Source organism: Phodopus roborovskii, unplaced genomic scaffold (genome assembly GCF_943737965.1).
Source record: "Phodopus roborovskii unplaced genomic scaffold, PHOROB, whole genome shotgun sequence".
Taxonomy (NCBI): domain Eukaryota; kingdom Metazoa; phylum Chordata; class Mammalia; order Rodentia; family Cricetidae; genus Phodopus; species Phodopus roborovskii.
In genome coordinates, this window is record NW_026126418.1 from 73,464,336 (window position 1) to 73,477,870 (window position 13,535).

The window sequence follows — 13,535 nt, forward strand, 5'->3', positions numbered from 1 at the left end:
CATTGTGTTCTGACCTCCATAGACTCTGTGTCACATGTACACATTCACAGAAATAAATGTAACTTCATTTATTTCTTGGTTTTTCGAGACAGGTTTTCTCTGTGTGACAGTCCTGACTGTCCTGGAACTCACTTTGTAGACCAGGCTGACCTGTCTCTGCCTGCAAATGCTGCAACCCCACTCTAGTTCTCCACAGTGAGGTCGCAGATCTTATCTCCTTATCTCTGGTGGCTGTCACTATTTGTACCCTGATGCTGGAACTGCTTTGTGTCAGAACCCTTCTTTAAGTGTCCTTCCCAAACCAAAAGCCAGATGCCTCCTCTGACCTCCCCGATATGTCTACTTGAGCTCTTCAATTGACTGCAGCCCTCTGTGATCCAGTCTGCTTGGTGGGGTAGAAGAGAAGTCCACCAGATTTCCCACTGGGTGCCTGCCTGAATCTGGCAGCCCTACACATTGGCGGACCGAATGCAAAGAATTACAAAACGCCAATGCCTTGGAGAGTACGAGGGTCCTCAAAGTGTCCTCTGCCTCCAGAGCAGTTAATCTAGCCCTAACTATCCTAGAAACTGAAGAACAAAAGCCTTAGATAACAGCTTGGAACGAGGCAAGCTGGGTCACAAGGCTGCAGGGCTCCACGGGATCTTCATAAACGGCAACGCCAGGGCAGACGCTCGTCACATTCAGAGGAAAGAACGACCTGCTAGGGTCTTGGGCCACCTCTAAGAGGGTCGTTTTCCTGAGAAATGGGGGGCTCACTACCTTCCCAGCCTGCTTTATTGCTCAACGAGCTCAGGTCTTGGCGGGACCCGGGCAGGTCGTTCTAGCCTTGGTTTCCAGATGGTTTCTCCAAGTCATTGTTACTTCTTTTCTTGACTTCGCGCGCGCTCTCCTCCTGTTCCGGCCTGCGCCAGACCCCCACCCCGCGACCTCCCACCCTTCTCAGTTCCCCTTCACCCCCCACCCCAGCTCGTCTCAAGGAGGCGGGTTCAGCTTCGCGAGTACACCAATCCGAGCGCCCCAAACCGGCTCTGCCTCCGCGAGCCCGGCCCCACGCCACCGTTAGCCAATAGAAATTCGCGTTCGTAAAGTCGGTCCGTCCAATCACAGGCGGGCTGTGAGCCTCGAGCGTCCCGCCCCTGCCGAGCTTGGCCGCTTCCCTGCGGGCGGCCGCGCTGGGGCTTCGACTTTCTCCGAGCGGCGCCGAGCTGCGTCGGGCTCAGCCGGCTGCGTCCGGAGGTGCGGGCGACGGCGCCGCCGTGATCCTGGGGTGCTGGGCGAGGCAGAAGCCACCGGCTGGATCGGAAGGTGCCTCAGGCTCCGTCAGGGCAGGCGCGGCGTGTGGTCCCAGGACTGAGCCGGAGGCCGACCGGCCACGTTCCCCGACCGGCAGCGCCTCCCGGAGGGGTCTCTACGGAGCCCGGGCGGTCGCTGAGGTGGCTTCCGCTTCCCGGGGCCTCACCTGCGCAGGCCGCGGGGAGCCAGGTGCGGAGGCGTGTGTGCCGCTGGGCGCCTCCCCCGGCCGCCAGCGGGGCGGAGGCGGGGCCGCAGCCCGGGCCTCCTGGGGCTCGCCGGGCAGTCTCAGTCTCACCGGTCCGCCTGGCGCTGCGGTTCGGGATGCTGCTGCCTGCTCACGAACCGCCCTCCACCTTTGCCCCCGCCGCCGGGGCCGCGCCTCGCTGTTTACATGCCCGTGGAGCCCGGGCCCCCCGAAGGTGAAAGTAGCCGGCCCACAGGACTGGTCCCTCAGACCCCGGGCTCGGGACTTAGATTTTCTCCTGCCCCACAGCCTCCGCCACCATCTGGACTGGATCCGGCCCTGGTGTTTCTTGAGGAGGGGGTGTGGTGTTAGGAAAGAAATCCTGGGGATTTCTGGGATCCCCTCTTTTTCTTTTTCTTTTTTGCCCTGCGGGCTTAAGACTCAGGGAACTCACTCATGGCTTTCTTGATGAAGAAGAAGAAATTCAAATTCCAAACCACTTTCACCCTGGAGGAGCTGACTGCGGTCCCCTTCGTGAACGGGGTCCTCTTTTGCAAAGTCCGGCTGCTGGATGGCGGGGATTTTGTCAGTTTGTCGTCCAGGTAGGCATTGAGGCTTTCGTGTTTGTAGGGGAAGATGTGTGTGTGTGTGTTGGGGGGTGCTGGTGAGTGAGATCTTGGTAAATGTGGAAGCCTCAGGTCGGGACGGCAGGAGACTTCCGGGCGTTATACGTGTCTGGGGGAAGATTTGCTCTAGGCAGTACTTGGGGGCCAATGAGCTGGCACTGTGCCAGCTTATCTGCGCGTTACCAGCCAGAAACCTTTTAGGGACCTGCATGCATTCTCCAAATCATCCGTTTTGCAACCTTGCATGGAGAGAGCTGAATGAAATTTGCACCTTGAGGGAGTAAGTAGGGGTGCCCTAGGCCACCTTGCCACCAAGCTGGCCCCTGTGGCTGTCATATGATTGAGAGCTTAGATCAGCCACAGGTTTCCTGGCTTTTCTCCCCATGGCTGGGAAAACCCAGTCCCAGGCACTCCCTGGATCTGATTGAGGGTGGTGGCTGGATTTTGGGTTGCCCAGCCCCCTCTGAGTGACTGCCCCCCACTGGCTGAAGCTGGGCTGCTTTGCATTGCAAATGTCTTTGCCAGAATACTGCCTTCTGTGAAAGAAGACCTCCAATTTGGTTTTGTGTTGCTTGCCATCCTTCCCAGATTATTGGTGAATGAGATCTGAATTCTTAGTCTACCCTTTGCAGATTGATATCAGTGGGGTCACACAGTCCTAGCCAGCCTGCTAAGGTCCTTTGAAGTCCAACTGATGAGGAAAGGGAGTCAAGTTCTGGCTCCTTCTGGGGTCCTGTTCCCTCTTGTGCACAGTGGACTACACAGGTTTCTCTATCAGAGTTATGGGAAAAAGTTGCAGTAAATAGACCCACAATACAGCACCTGGCCCAGGGCCTGGGATGCTCTCCTCTTCTTACTTAGTCTGTCCTTTGTTCCTTAGGTTTTTGAGCTTAGTTAGCTGGAGATGTCTCACTATTCTGAGATCTCAGAGGTATGTTTTAGCGATTGGGATAATGGGCCCCAGGAAGAGAAAGTAAATGGTTGCCAGGCACCTTTCATGAGACAGTTGTCAACCCAACTGCCTGTTAGGAGACCTGTTGGGTGAATCTGCTGGGAGAAGAGAAGCTATTGACTCAGATTTTGGAATCTGTGGATAGAGTGAGGTGCCTGTTCTGTGCACTGGGCCTCCTGCTCTGCTTGATGCTGCTTATCTGAGGAATTTGGACAAGGGTGCCCTTTGTGGTGGGGTTAGTCTGCTGTCGATGAAGCCTGTAATCCTAACAGCACAGTGTCAGAGGGTTGTGCTCAGAGATGGGCCTGGAGTTTCAGGTTTTGGGTGAATTACCCATTCTCCCTGACTCCCTTATCTCAAGAGCCAACAGTTATGGTGCTCCGCTTGCTGTTTTACTAGCACCTCTTAACCTCTTGACTGTGCCATGGAGCAGTAGAGGTGGGAGCCCGGGGGAGCATTTTACAGAGGTGAAATGGAGGCTCAAAGACAGTGGCTTTAACTGCTACCTTGTGCCTCTGAGCCTGTTATCTCTTTTGTAAAATGGGGAAGTAATGCCTACCTTTCAGTGTGAGGGGGATGGAGAGTACACCATGTCTGACCAGGGAAGTTGCTACAGTAGTTACTATATTGTAAGGGGCCCAGGCTCCATTGGCAGGGATGGGGGAACACTGGACCACATCTCTTAAGTAACAGAGGTCCTCTTTGTGAACTGGGAGTGGGCACAGTACTAAGGAATTTGTACCAAGCGTATGCTGCAGTTTCACCTGTCTAGATCCTTAGCTAGCCACTATGACCCTACCTGTCAGCTTTTCCCTTGCCCCAACTTGTCCCCACATCCTGGAAAGTCTGGAAGGTTCCAGGACTTAGCATACATGACTCTGGATTTCACCTCTGTTTCCCCTTCATCCTCCTGGCAAAAGACCACAGATTCTCTGAGCCCAGCTGAACCTAGGCAGCCTTTCCAAGTTCCCATCCTGGGTATTGGAACCTGAGCCACTTTGAAGTGGCTTTTACCCAGGAGGTGGGGTTCCCTCTACCATACCCCTCCCACATTGATCCTGTAGCCCAGGAGCTTGGGCCACCCCTCCACTATTATGACCATATTGTTTATAAGTTAGAGTAGGGACTGAGGTAACTGGACCTGCTTAGATCCTGGACTTAGATGTGGCAGCACATCTTCCTCTGGATCTCTTGATGTGCTGTTGGCAGCATGGGTGGTGTCAGGCTGACAACAGCCCTAGACCCCACCCCTGCAACACCCACCTTCCTAGCTGCTGTTTTCCTGTGTGTTGAGTGCCATGGCAACAATTGGTACTCAGCTCCATCTGACCCAGTTGGAACAGGTGACTCCTGGGGTTGTTCCTTAGCCTATTCTTCTAGCACCGCCTTAGGAGCAGCAGTTCACAGAGCAACCAGGCTCTTCGTGCTCAGACTGTGCCAGGCATAGTGCTAAGTGTTTTGTGCAGGGTATCCCCACTAATCCTCTCAGGCATCTGCAGAGACACAGGCCAGAGAGGTAGAACTAAATGCTGGTTACCAGGTGGTAAGTGGCAGTGAGAAAACAGTTCTTTTCTATAGTGGCTTCTTTTGAGTGTTTACTTGCCAGTGCCAGGGACTTGCTGAGCCACTCAAATGCCTGACCATAAGTCCTACTTGTAGGTGAGGACGCTGAGGTCAGGTAAGATGAAATGACTGTGTCTATGTAACAGATAGAATTTGATTGCGGCAGTTCCCATTCAAAGCCCTGCCTTGCCTTGGTGGCATGAGTTGGAAGCAAGAACAGGTCCATGTGACATTTCCAGACTCCACAGAGGCTTCTTTCAGTGGGTTGGGTGGTATGGCAGGACAGTTTAGATGCACTGAACTGGGCTTTGTGAAGCTCAAGTAAATATAGAATCCCCAAGACTATAAGGTGTGTGTGTGGGGGGGGAGGTTAAAGTAATCACTATGTATTTGTGGTCAAGCTTAGGTAGTCACTAGGGCACAGTGGGCATTTGCCGTGTGTTCTTGCCTGGGGCCTCCCAGAAAGATAATCCAAGTGGTACCTGGGAGGGCTTTCTGGTTTGGAGGGTATCCAGGAGCATACACAAGTCCCATACAAGTGTATTGAATCTGGCAGACACTAATGTGCTCAAGTGGCCTTCAGGTCAGAAGGATTCCGGATCTCCCAGGGGCCCTGTTCTTTGATGGCACTGGTCCTTTGGCTTGCCACATTCATGTAGTGACTGTGTCGGGAAGAGGAATGCAAGGGAACATTGACTTATGTCATAGGATGGAGAAGATAGAAGGCAGAAAAGTGACTCGCCAGGGCTACTTCATAGGAGGAATAATTAACCCAGTTGGACAGACTATAGTCTAGCTCGTACCTCTGTCTTCTGTGCTTCATTCAGCTCCCTAAGAATGTGGGTTGGCCAGGAGGAGAAAAAAGATCCCTTGCAAGGCCACCTCCTACTCTATACTTGAGTGCCAGGCTGTCTGAGAAGCTGACTGTGACTTGAAGAGGCCCCCTACCCCTTTGTCCTTTCTTCTTGGCTAGCTTTGAGGCTTCAGTGGGGCTTCAGAGGGGTTTTATTTTTGTAAATAGAGCCTGGCTGCTTACCACATAGGCACTGCCTGCCTTATGTGGGCATGACCGTGTGCCTATCATGTAGGAGTACTCAAAGTGCCTTTGGGATTCTCTGAGCATGAAGAAGTCCTTGGAAGAGTTAGCTGTGCATCCAGAGGCCTTGTGCTGAGGTCCAGACCCTGGCTCTGGGGCAGGCAGACAGGCTTGATTATTCATCACTCAAGCCACACATTTGGCAGGGTTCCAGCCCTGTCTCTTACCCTACCTACCCTACCTTACTGAAAAAAGCTGTAGATGCCCCTGGGTTCACAGCCATGCAAGGCCTATTCTGGGATAGTTTGGTATGGAGCTCTGAGAAAGCATAGTGGAGATGGATACCCACACTGAGGATTGTCCAGCAGTGTGAAGTTACAGGAGAACCCCTAAAGTATTTATTGTCCTGCTCAGAATAGGGGCTGTGGGTTGAACAAATTGGAAAGGTAGGAGGAAGCTAGTAGACACTGGTCTTTTCTTCCTGTTGGCTGGCTTCCAGAGGTGAACAGGACTCTGCGTTCCTAGGTAGATGATGGCAGTATGCCTAGTAGGCCAGGCTAGTCCCAGTGGACCTCAGCAGACCAACTGAGGAGGTGTTTTTGTTCAGACTCTGTTCATCTTTGTTTTCTCTCAAGTCTTCTCACCTCTGCCCCTAGTTCACTGTCTCATGGTAAGCACACACACCATCATCACTGTAGAGAGGGCTTCCCTGAGGAAGCTACAACTTTTGGGCATCCCAGAAGCTGAGAGGGATCAAGCTGAAGATGAGGAAGAGCTGTGGAGAAGCCCCTGGTTTGAAAGCATGTTTTGGCAAGGTGGGATTGGGGTGTGGGAAGAGTTGAGGTGCTAGATTAATTAAAGATGGAAGGTGGCCTGACTGGAATTGTTTCTAGTCTTGGAAGTCATACAGGAGCCAGGGGAACAATGTGACACCATTTACCAATTAAGATGATGGCTTTTGGGTGCTTAGATAAAAGACTGTAGATAGTGTTGACGTAGCCTGGTACGTAGAGTGGTAGCAGACAGAGAGAAAAAAGGGAACAGACTGGAGAGGGTAACAGGCAAAATGGGCAGGAAGGTTCCCTATCCTAAAGGCATGGCACCATACTTTGAGGGTGCGAGGAGAGTGGTCATCCAAAAGTGCCCTGGAAACTAATACCTATGTAAAGGTCCAAATTTTCAGTTTACTTTAAATGGAAAATCAGATAACAGTGCTTCGAAGTAGCATTCAACACAAGGGGCTTTGTAACTGCCTCCTTACCTGCATTTTGAGGGCTCTTCCTCCCACCACAGCATACTCTTAGATGCTTGGCATGTTCTCAGTGACTCTTATTGTCAGTTGGGTTCCTGAGGCCCTGTGGATGGTCTTTCCTGTATAAGAAACCCCTCTGTCAGAGGAAAGGGGAGGAGTGGCTGGGCAGAAGGTTGTGGTCCAGGTCACCCGACTCTCTGAAATCAGGTCATACTATGGATAGTCTTGGTAAGAAGCTTCCCAGCCTGCTTCAGGCATTAGTAGCTACTGCTTGGATCTGGCCTTTGCTGCCAACTGGCTACACTGTTAGCATGTGCCACCTTGGCAATGCCTTAGCCTGCCTGGCAGCTTGGTAGTAGCCCTGACCTAAGGAAATCTGGCACTGTGAAGCCAAGGCTACTCCCCAAGGCCTGCTCTTTGCTTGGAGCTCCTGCTTGGCTGGGACTTCTTGGCAGCAGTAACACTGCTTGTCTGTAAGCCCTGTTTACCTGGGCGTGGCTGGGAGGCTCTGAGTGACTTTGAGCCCTGCTTTGTCAGAACCTGGAAACACTGACTTGCTATCAAGGGGCCCTGCCTGTGCATCCAGGTGCTAGCTAGTAGGTCTGCCTCCAGGTCTCAGGAACTTAAGGACTTGGTATGTGAAGTAAGGGAGCCAAGGACAAGTGTGACAAAGGGAGAGACCTGGAGTTAAGGTGGGATGGGAGGGCATATAGCTCTTTATTTTCTTCTCCTAGTGAGTGCTTTGGATTATGGGGACACTAGACTTGTCCCCAGATCGTAGAGGTGCTCTGGGCCTGCTGGCTCTCCAAAGATCAGACTACATTTTTGTAGTTTTGAAGCTGCCCAGCCTGTGTCTAGCCTAAGTGTCATCAGAGGGTGTGGTTACAAACTTGCGGTCTTTTTGCTTTGAGTATCTTTGTCCCCGTGGCTTAGAAGAGCTCTTGACTATAGACCTGAAACTGCTTTTGCCCATTCTGCCCAGATGTTGATTGGGTAAGAAGCCCTCAGCTCTGTAGCCACCTTGTCTCTGGTGTGTGGAAGAGGTTCTGCTAATAAGAACAGACTTTTATTGGTTAGGTTTCTACTTTGCCTTCCCCACCTCCATACCCCAGCCTGCTATTGACTGCCTATGGCTTCAACAAGGGCCTTAACCTGCTAGCCTCTTTCATGAGCCTCCCTTGAATCAGGGCTGCTGTGGCTAGAGAATGTAGTGATAGTGCTTGCTGGAATGCCAGCTTGGCTTCTGGTCCATACTGGTAACACTATGTTATACTCTGTCCTATTCCCTCTGAGCCAAGTGGTATGCCTCTTAGTAGCTGGTACTCCCCTGGGGGTCCAGACCACTGTGGTGCTGCCAAGAGAGGATACCTATTGCTCAGGCTTGCTTCTTTCTTTGCCTTCAGCATGGGTGGGAGCCAGTAGTGAAAACCCTGGTGTGAGCTCAGGGCCTAGTGGGGTTTGTGGTGGGGTCCACATACTTTCTCTTCCCTATTGACTTAGCTCTGCTCTGTTGAAACATTGCTCAGGGACCTTCTCAGGCAAGCAGATAGCCCTCACAGAGGTGCAGGACACTAGCTGTAAACCTCCTGGTAGGCTAGATAGATGAGAGAAGCCAAGGTCTTTAAGTGACTGACATCCTTGCCCCTTGTTTTGTTGTTGTTGTTTGTTTTGTTTTTTTCGGGACAGGATTTTTCTGTAGCTTTGGAGCCTGTCCTGGAACTCGTTCAGTAGACCAGGCTGGCCTTGAATCCACAGAGATCTACCTGCCTCTGCCTCCTGAGTGCTGGGATCAAAGGTGTGCACCACTACCACCACTCCTTGTTTTTCTGGTTACTCTGCTCTTTCTCAACCTCCTTACCCTGCTTTTCCACATGAAATACTTCTCAACCTAATGGCCACTTCTGGGAAGTCTCTCTTGGCCTGTTGGCCTCATTACCTACTGTAGTCCCTCATTTCAGGTGTTAGAGTCCTTATTGTATCCAGCTCCTTCCCCAGACTAGCTCTTCAAGGCCAGAAAAGCCTCCATTGCATCTTACTACTTGGGCCTCTTGCTATGTGTTGGCACTGCCCCAGGCTGGAACTTCTCTCTCTTGGCTCTGAACCAGTGTGGTTGTTGGTGTTGACTATGTGGTTGCTACTGCCAGCTGCTGAGCTCAAGCCTGCCCCCCCCCCCACAGTTCCTGAAGTATCAGTCTGTGTCAGGAGGAACCCTTACCCATATACTGGGCAGCTGGCTTAAAGATTACAATTGAGATGCAGCCAAGAGCCCACTGGCTTGAGTTGAGTGTACCTCTTGCAGGGGATATCGACCATTCAGGTTTAGGAGGAAGACAGTGAGCTCATTCACTGCCATTGGATCTTGCAGCTGATGAATTGTGACTGTGGCCAAGGGCTTTATTCTACAGACTATTTCCTCTTCTAGAGGGTACTCACTTGAGGGCAGGAGAACTGTCCAAGACCAAGGTTACCTGATCAGCATATGACCAGGCCCTGGCATCTACCACCAGCTAAACCTGTCAAGAGAGGAAGTGTACAACCTGGTATCAGGAAGACAGAAGCTGGGTCCCGTTCACATGTGAAGTGCCCTTTTCACCCACCACTTCCTGTCTGCAGGGCTGGACTCTGCAGACATGTGCAGGCAGCACCTGTGACTTGTACTTCCCCTGGGTTGTTCCATGACAGTTTCCTGGTCACCTTATGTGTCTGGGACTGTGGCGATACAGTCTGTACCTCTGAAAGATCCCACCTGTGGCAAATGAATGCAGGCAGTACTGAACAGCCCTTGAAGTGATGTGGATTTAAGGTGGGTAGGGTTAGAGGTTGGTTGTGGGAGAAGAGTAGCTAAGCAGGAAAGAGCCATTGGTTTGGGAGGGGCTTAGAGAAGGGAGGCTCTTGGGGATGGACTTTATAGTGTGCTGAAGAAGCCAGGGTAGGTTTGAACCAGTCAGACTTGCAGTTTTTTATTTTGTTTGTTTTTGTTTTCCAAGACACAGTTTCTCTATGTAGCAGCTGTCTTGGAATTCTTTGTAGACCAGGCTGGCCTCGAACTCACAGAGATCTGTCCACCTCTGCCTCTCCAGTCCTGGGATTAAAGTTATGTGTCATCACACCTGACTCAGACTTGCGTTTGATTTATTTCTTAGTTTATTACTATTTTTATGTATATGAGTGTTTTGCCTTCATATAAGTCTGTACACCATGTGTGTGCAGTGCACATGGAAGCCAAAACAGTGTGTCAAATCCCTTGAAACTATAGTTACAGATTGTTGTCACTATCCATGTGGGTGCTGGAGATTAAACCCTGGTCTTCTGGAAGAGCACACAGTGCTCTTAACTGCTGAGCCATCTCTCTCTAGCCCCTAGACTTGCCCTTTAGAAGTAGGCAGCTTAGGGCTGCCAGTTATAGGAGGGCAATTGTGTTAAACCAAGAAGGGTATCTTCCCAGCCATTGTTATGAACCAGTTCAAAGTTGGAGCCATCCTCTTTAGTGACCACAGTGAACAGGTACCACAGACAAAGGGCCCAAGGCAAGGGTCCATGATGATTTACACAGAGTTAAAAAATGTTCTAATTCAGAAAAGATGAGGTTGTCTTTGGAGTTGGGGCCATATCTGAAGGGCCTTTTAGGCCTCCAGAATTCTACCTAGGCTTAGTTATGCAAGTATGTTCTCTCTGAGGACTTGAGCTGCATGTGTCTGTTGCAGAAATGAGCCTTGAAGCCCATACTTCTGGGCTCTAGGTGGACACCAAAACTTTCAAGACAAACACAAGGGTTCCTGGAAATCTGAAGCTGATCTTTGGGATTTTTTCCTGGGTCTTTCTGGTAAGCCAACCTGAACCGTTCTGACCCAAAGAGCATCACTTTTGTGTATGAGGCAGAGGTTCATTTTGGCAAGTGCAGGCAGTCTTCTTGGGCTGGGAATTTTCCTTCTACCACTTACAACATCAGCAGATTAGGGCTTCCAGGCTCTGGAGTTTAGCAGTTTGAATGCTTGGTGGGTGCCTGAGATTACTACCAGACCACTGGGTATCTGGACTTTGCCTGTGATAGGTAAATGAACTCTTCCATGGTATCTTGATGGTTTGGTGAACCTGTTACTACCCACCATAGCTTCTGACTCAGAGTGCATGTTCAGTGAAAGCTGGCGTGGCTAGTTTTCAGTTGAGAGCAGTAGTTAAAGGGACCTGAACTGGAAGCATACAAGGAAAGATTCATATTTCTTCCTTTTTCTCTCTAGTTGTTGCTCTTCTCTCTTCTTGAGGTTCACCTGTTGAAGCAAGTGTGATTAGAGCTGAGCCACTGCCCTGGCCATGATGCTTGTGGTCTCTGCCTAAGACCCATAAGCAGGAAGAGACCGTGAGCTATATCTGTCTCAGAGAAGTGCAGAGCATAGAGGGGTTAGGGTTTTGCTACTAAGCTTACATCAAACCCAAACCCTCACTTTTTGATCCTCACTATGTAGCTCCGGCTGGCCTAGAAGTCACTATATATAGACCAGGCTGGCCTATATCTGTCTCTCAAGTGCTGGGATAAATGGTGTACATCACTACATCTGGCTCCAAACCCTGTCTTTGGGACGAACCTTTGACTGATGTGCTCCACTAACTCTTAAGAGATGTACTGTGAACTCACCAGCTCTCATGGGGGTTGTGTTTGCCAAAAGGATAACAGGAAAAATTGGACCTAGTTGTGAGGCTGGCTGTGCCCATTATGGGTATAGGCAAGATAGCCTTTCTTTTTTTAAGAAAGATTTTATTTATTAGGTATATAGTGTCCTGTCTGCATGTAGGCCTGCAGGCCAGAAAAGGGCACCAGATCACATTACAGATGGTTGTGAGCCACCATGTGGGTGCTAGGAATTGAATTCAGGACTCTTGAAGAATATAGCCAGTGCTCTTAACCTCTGAACCATCTCTCTAGCCCTTCAAGACAGCCTTTCTATCTGGGCAGCAAGTCGGGTGGACTGCTTGGGACTTTGGATTGTAGAAGGCATCCCCTGTAACAGCCATTATCACAGACAAGGACCCATCACATAACACTGTTGAACAAAAAAGGCCCAAGGCAAGATCCATGATGGCACTTGAGTAGAGTTCAAAGGCATTCTGGTTCAAGAAGGATAAGGTTATCCTTGTTGTGTGGGGCCCATGTCTGGAAGGGACCCATTCAGCCTGACTGCTAATAAGAAGTAAGTGCTCAGTAAACATGAGTGAAATTAGTGACAGTAGTAAAGGTGGCCCAAGATTGGTCATCAAGTCTTCAGAGTCTCAGGTGTCCACTGAGGAGGTAGAGCCCTGTGAGTCAGGGCCTCATGGTCCTGTCTGACCCTGAGCCCTTTGTCTTGTGGTTGGAATCTTGGGTAGTTGCTGAGGACAGCTGGAAAAACAGGTCTGAGTCAGTGCCAGGCTGTAAGGAAAGGTGACTCTGGCTAAATGACTCCTGATTACCTTGTCATCTCAGTTCAGAGAGCCATGGGGAATCCATTGTGCAGCAGGAACACCTGGGTAGCAGATGCAGTAATGATGATCCCAGACCGCACAGACTCTAGAAGACAAGGTGCAGTCACATCTGGGAAGCCCCTACCTGGAAGAAGAACGAGATGACTTGACTATGGAAATAGAGTACAAAGGTCTCTCATTCAGTTGTCAGATCCTCAGCACTGTCTTTGAGGACAGGAGACAGCAGTGAGTGTCCAGGGGCCCTGCTTCCCTCCGAGAGATTGGCTATGGGAGACAGAGGCCTTGTGTGATTTCTACTACATGCATAGACCCAGTTCTGTGTGCACAGGAGGTGCCCTCAGGATGGGCCTGGGAGAAGGTGTCCCCATGACTGGTGTCCAGTCAATTCAGGAACCAGGCCTCAGGGACAGGAATCCCTCTTCCTCTCACTCCTTCCTCCCTGGATGAATCAAACACCACCCAGGCTTGAGTCAGCTAGGAACTGATCACACATTCCTGGCCACCTGCCACACCTCTGGACATCACAGATGGGTTTCAGGCCTGGGGACACGGTCAGGTCCAAAGTCCAGGGCAAGGAAGAAGGCTGGGTCAGTGGTTTTTGCATGGCTCCAGACCACCTGCCTCTGAGGGCTCGGCCCTGTCCTCCATCCAACAGAGGTGTCTGGTGTGTTTAGGCCAGGTGCTAGTAGCTTCATGAGAAGGGAGGTAGATAATGGCTGAGACCTGAAGAGCTCTGGTGTTCATTGTTTTGCAGAGGCTTGCTTGGACCCATCTTTGTCTCCCCAAGTCTCTCAAGTGAGTCTGCTGGGTACAGGAAGGGAAGTTCCCTGAGCAGATCCAGCTCCACAGCTCTGTGTATACTAATAGTCTGGGTTTTAGGAGAGGAAGTTGGTATCACACCCCAGTGTCACAACCATTGTGTCCTTTTGTTTTGAATTCCTAGGGCCTTTGGTTTCTGGCCTTCACATGGAAATGTAGTGTTAGGCACCCAGAGTCAGACAGCCATAGGTTTGGGTCTCAAACCTCCAGTCAGTAGACCTTAGGCAGGTGAATTCTTGAGCCTTGGGCTCCTAGCCTGTGACATGGGGGTGATGGACTATGGATTCTGTGACTGTCCTTTGGTATGAGCCTAGATGCAATGCCGTCTCTTCCCTTCTGTGTAAAGGATG

At 50.9% G+C, this 13,535-nt stretch overlaps 1 protein-coding gene across 1 annotated transcript in view; it reads left to right on the forward strand.

Moving 5' to 3' along the window:
* Positions 1-1,885: 1,885 nt before the first annotated feature.
* The window catches only part of Eeig1 (estrogen-induced osteoclastogenesis regulator 1), a 31,640-nt gene continuing 19,990 nt past the window's right edge, over positions 1,886-13,535 (forward strand). Inside the window, exon 1 of the mRNA XM_051185197.1 lies at positions 1,886-2,082. Coding sequence (XP_051041154.1) covers positions 1,937-2,082 — 146 coding nt within the window. The 5' untranslated portion in view covers positions 1,886-1,936. The remainder of the gene's footprint in view (positions 2,083-13,535) is intronic.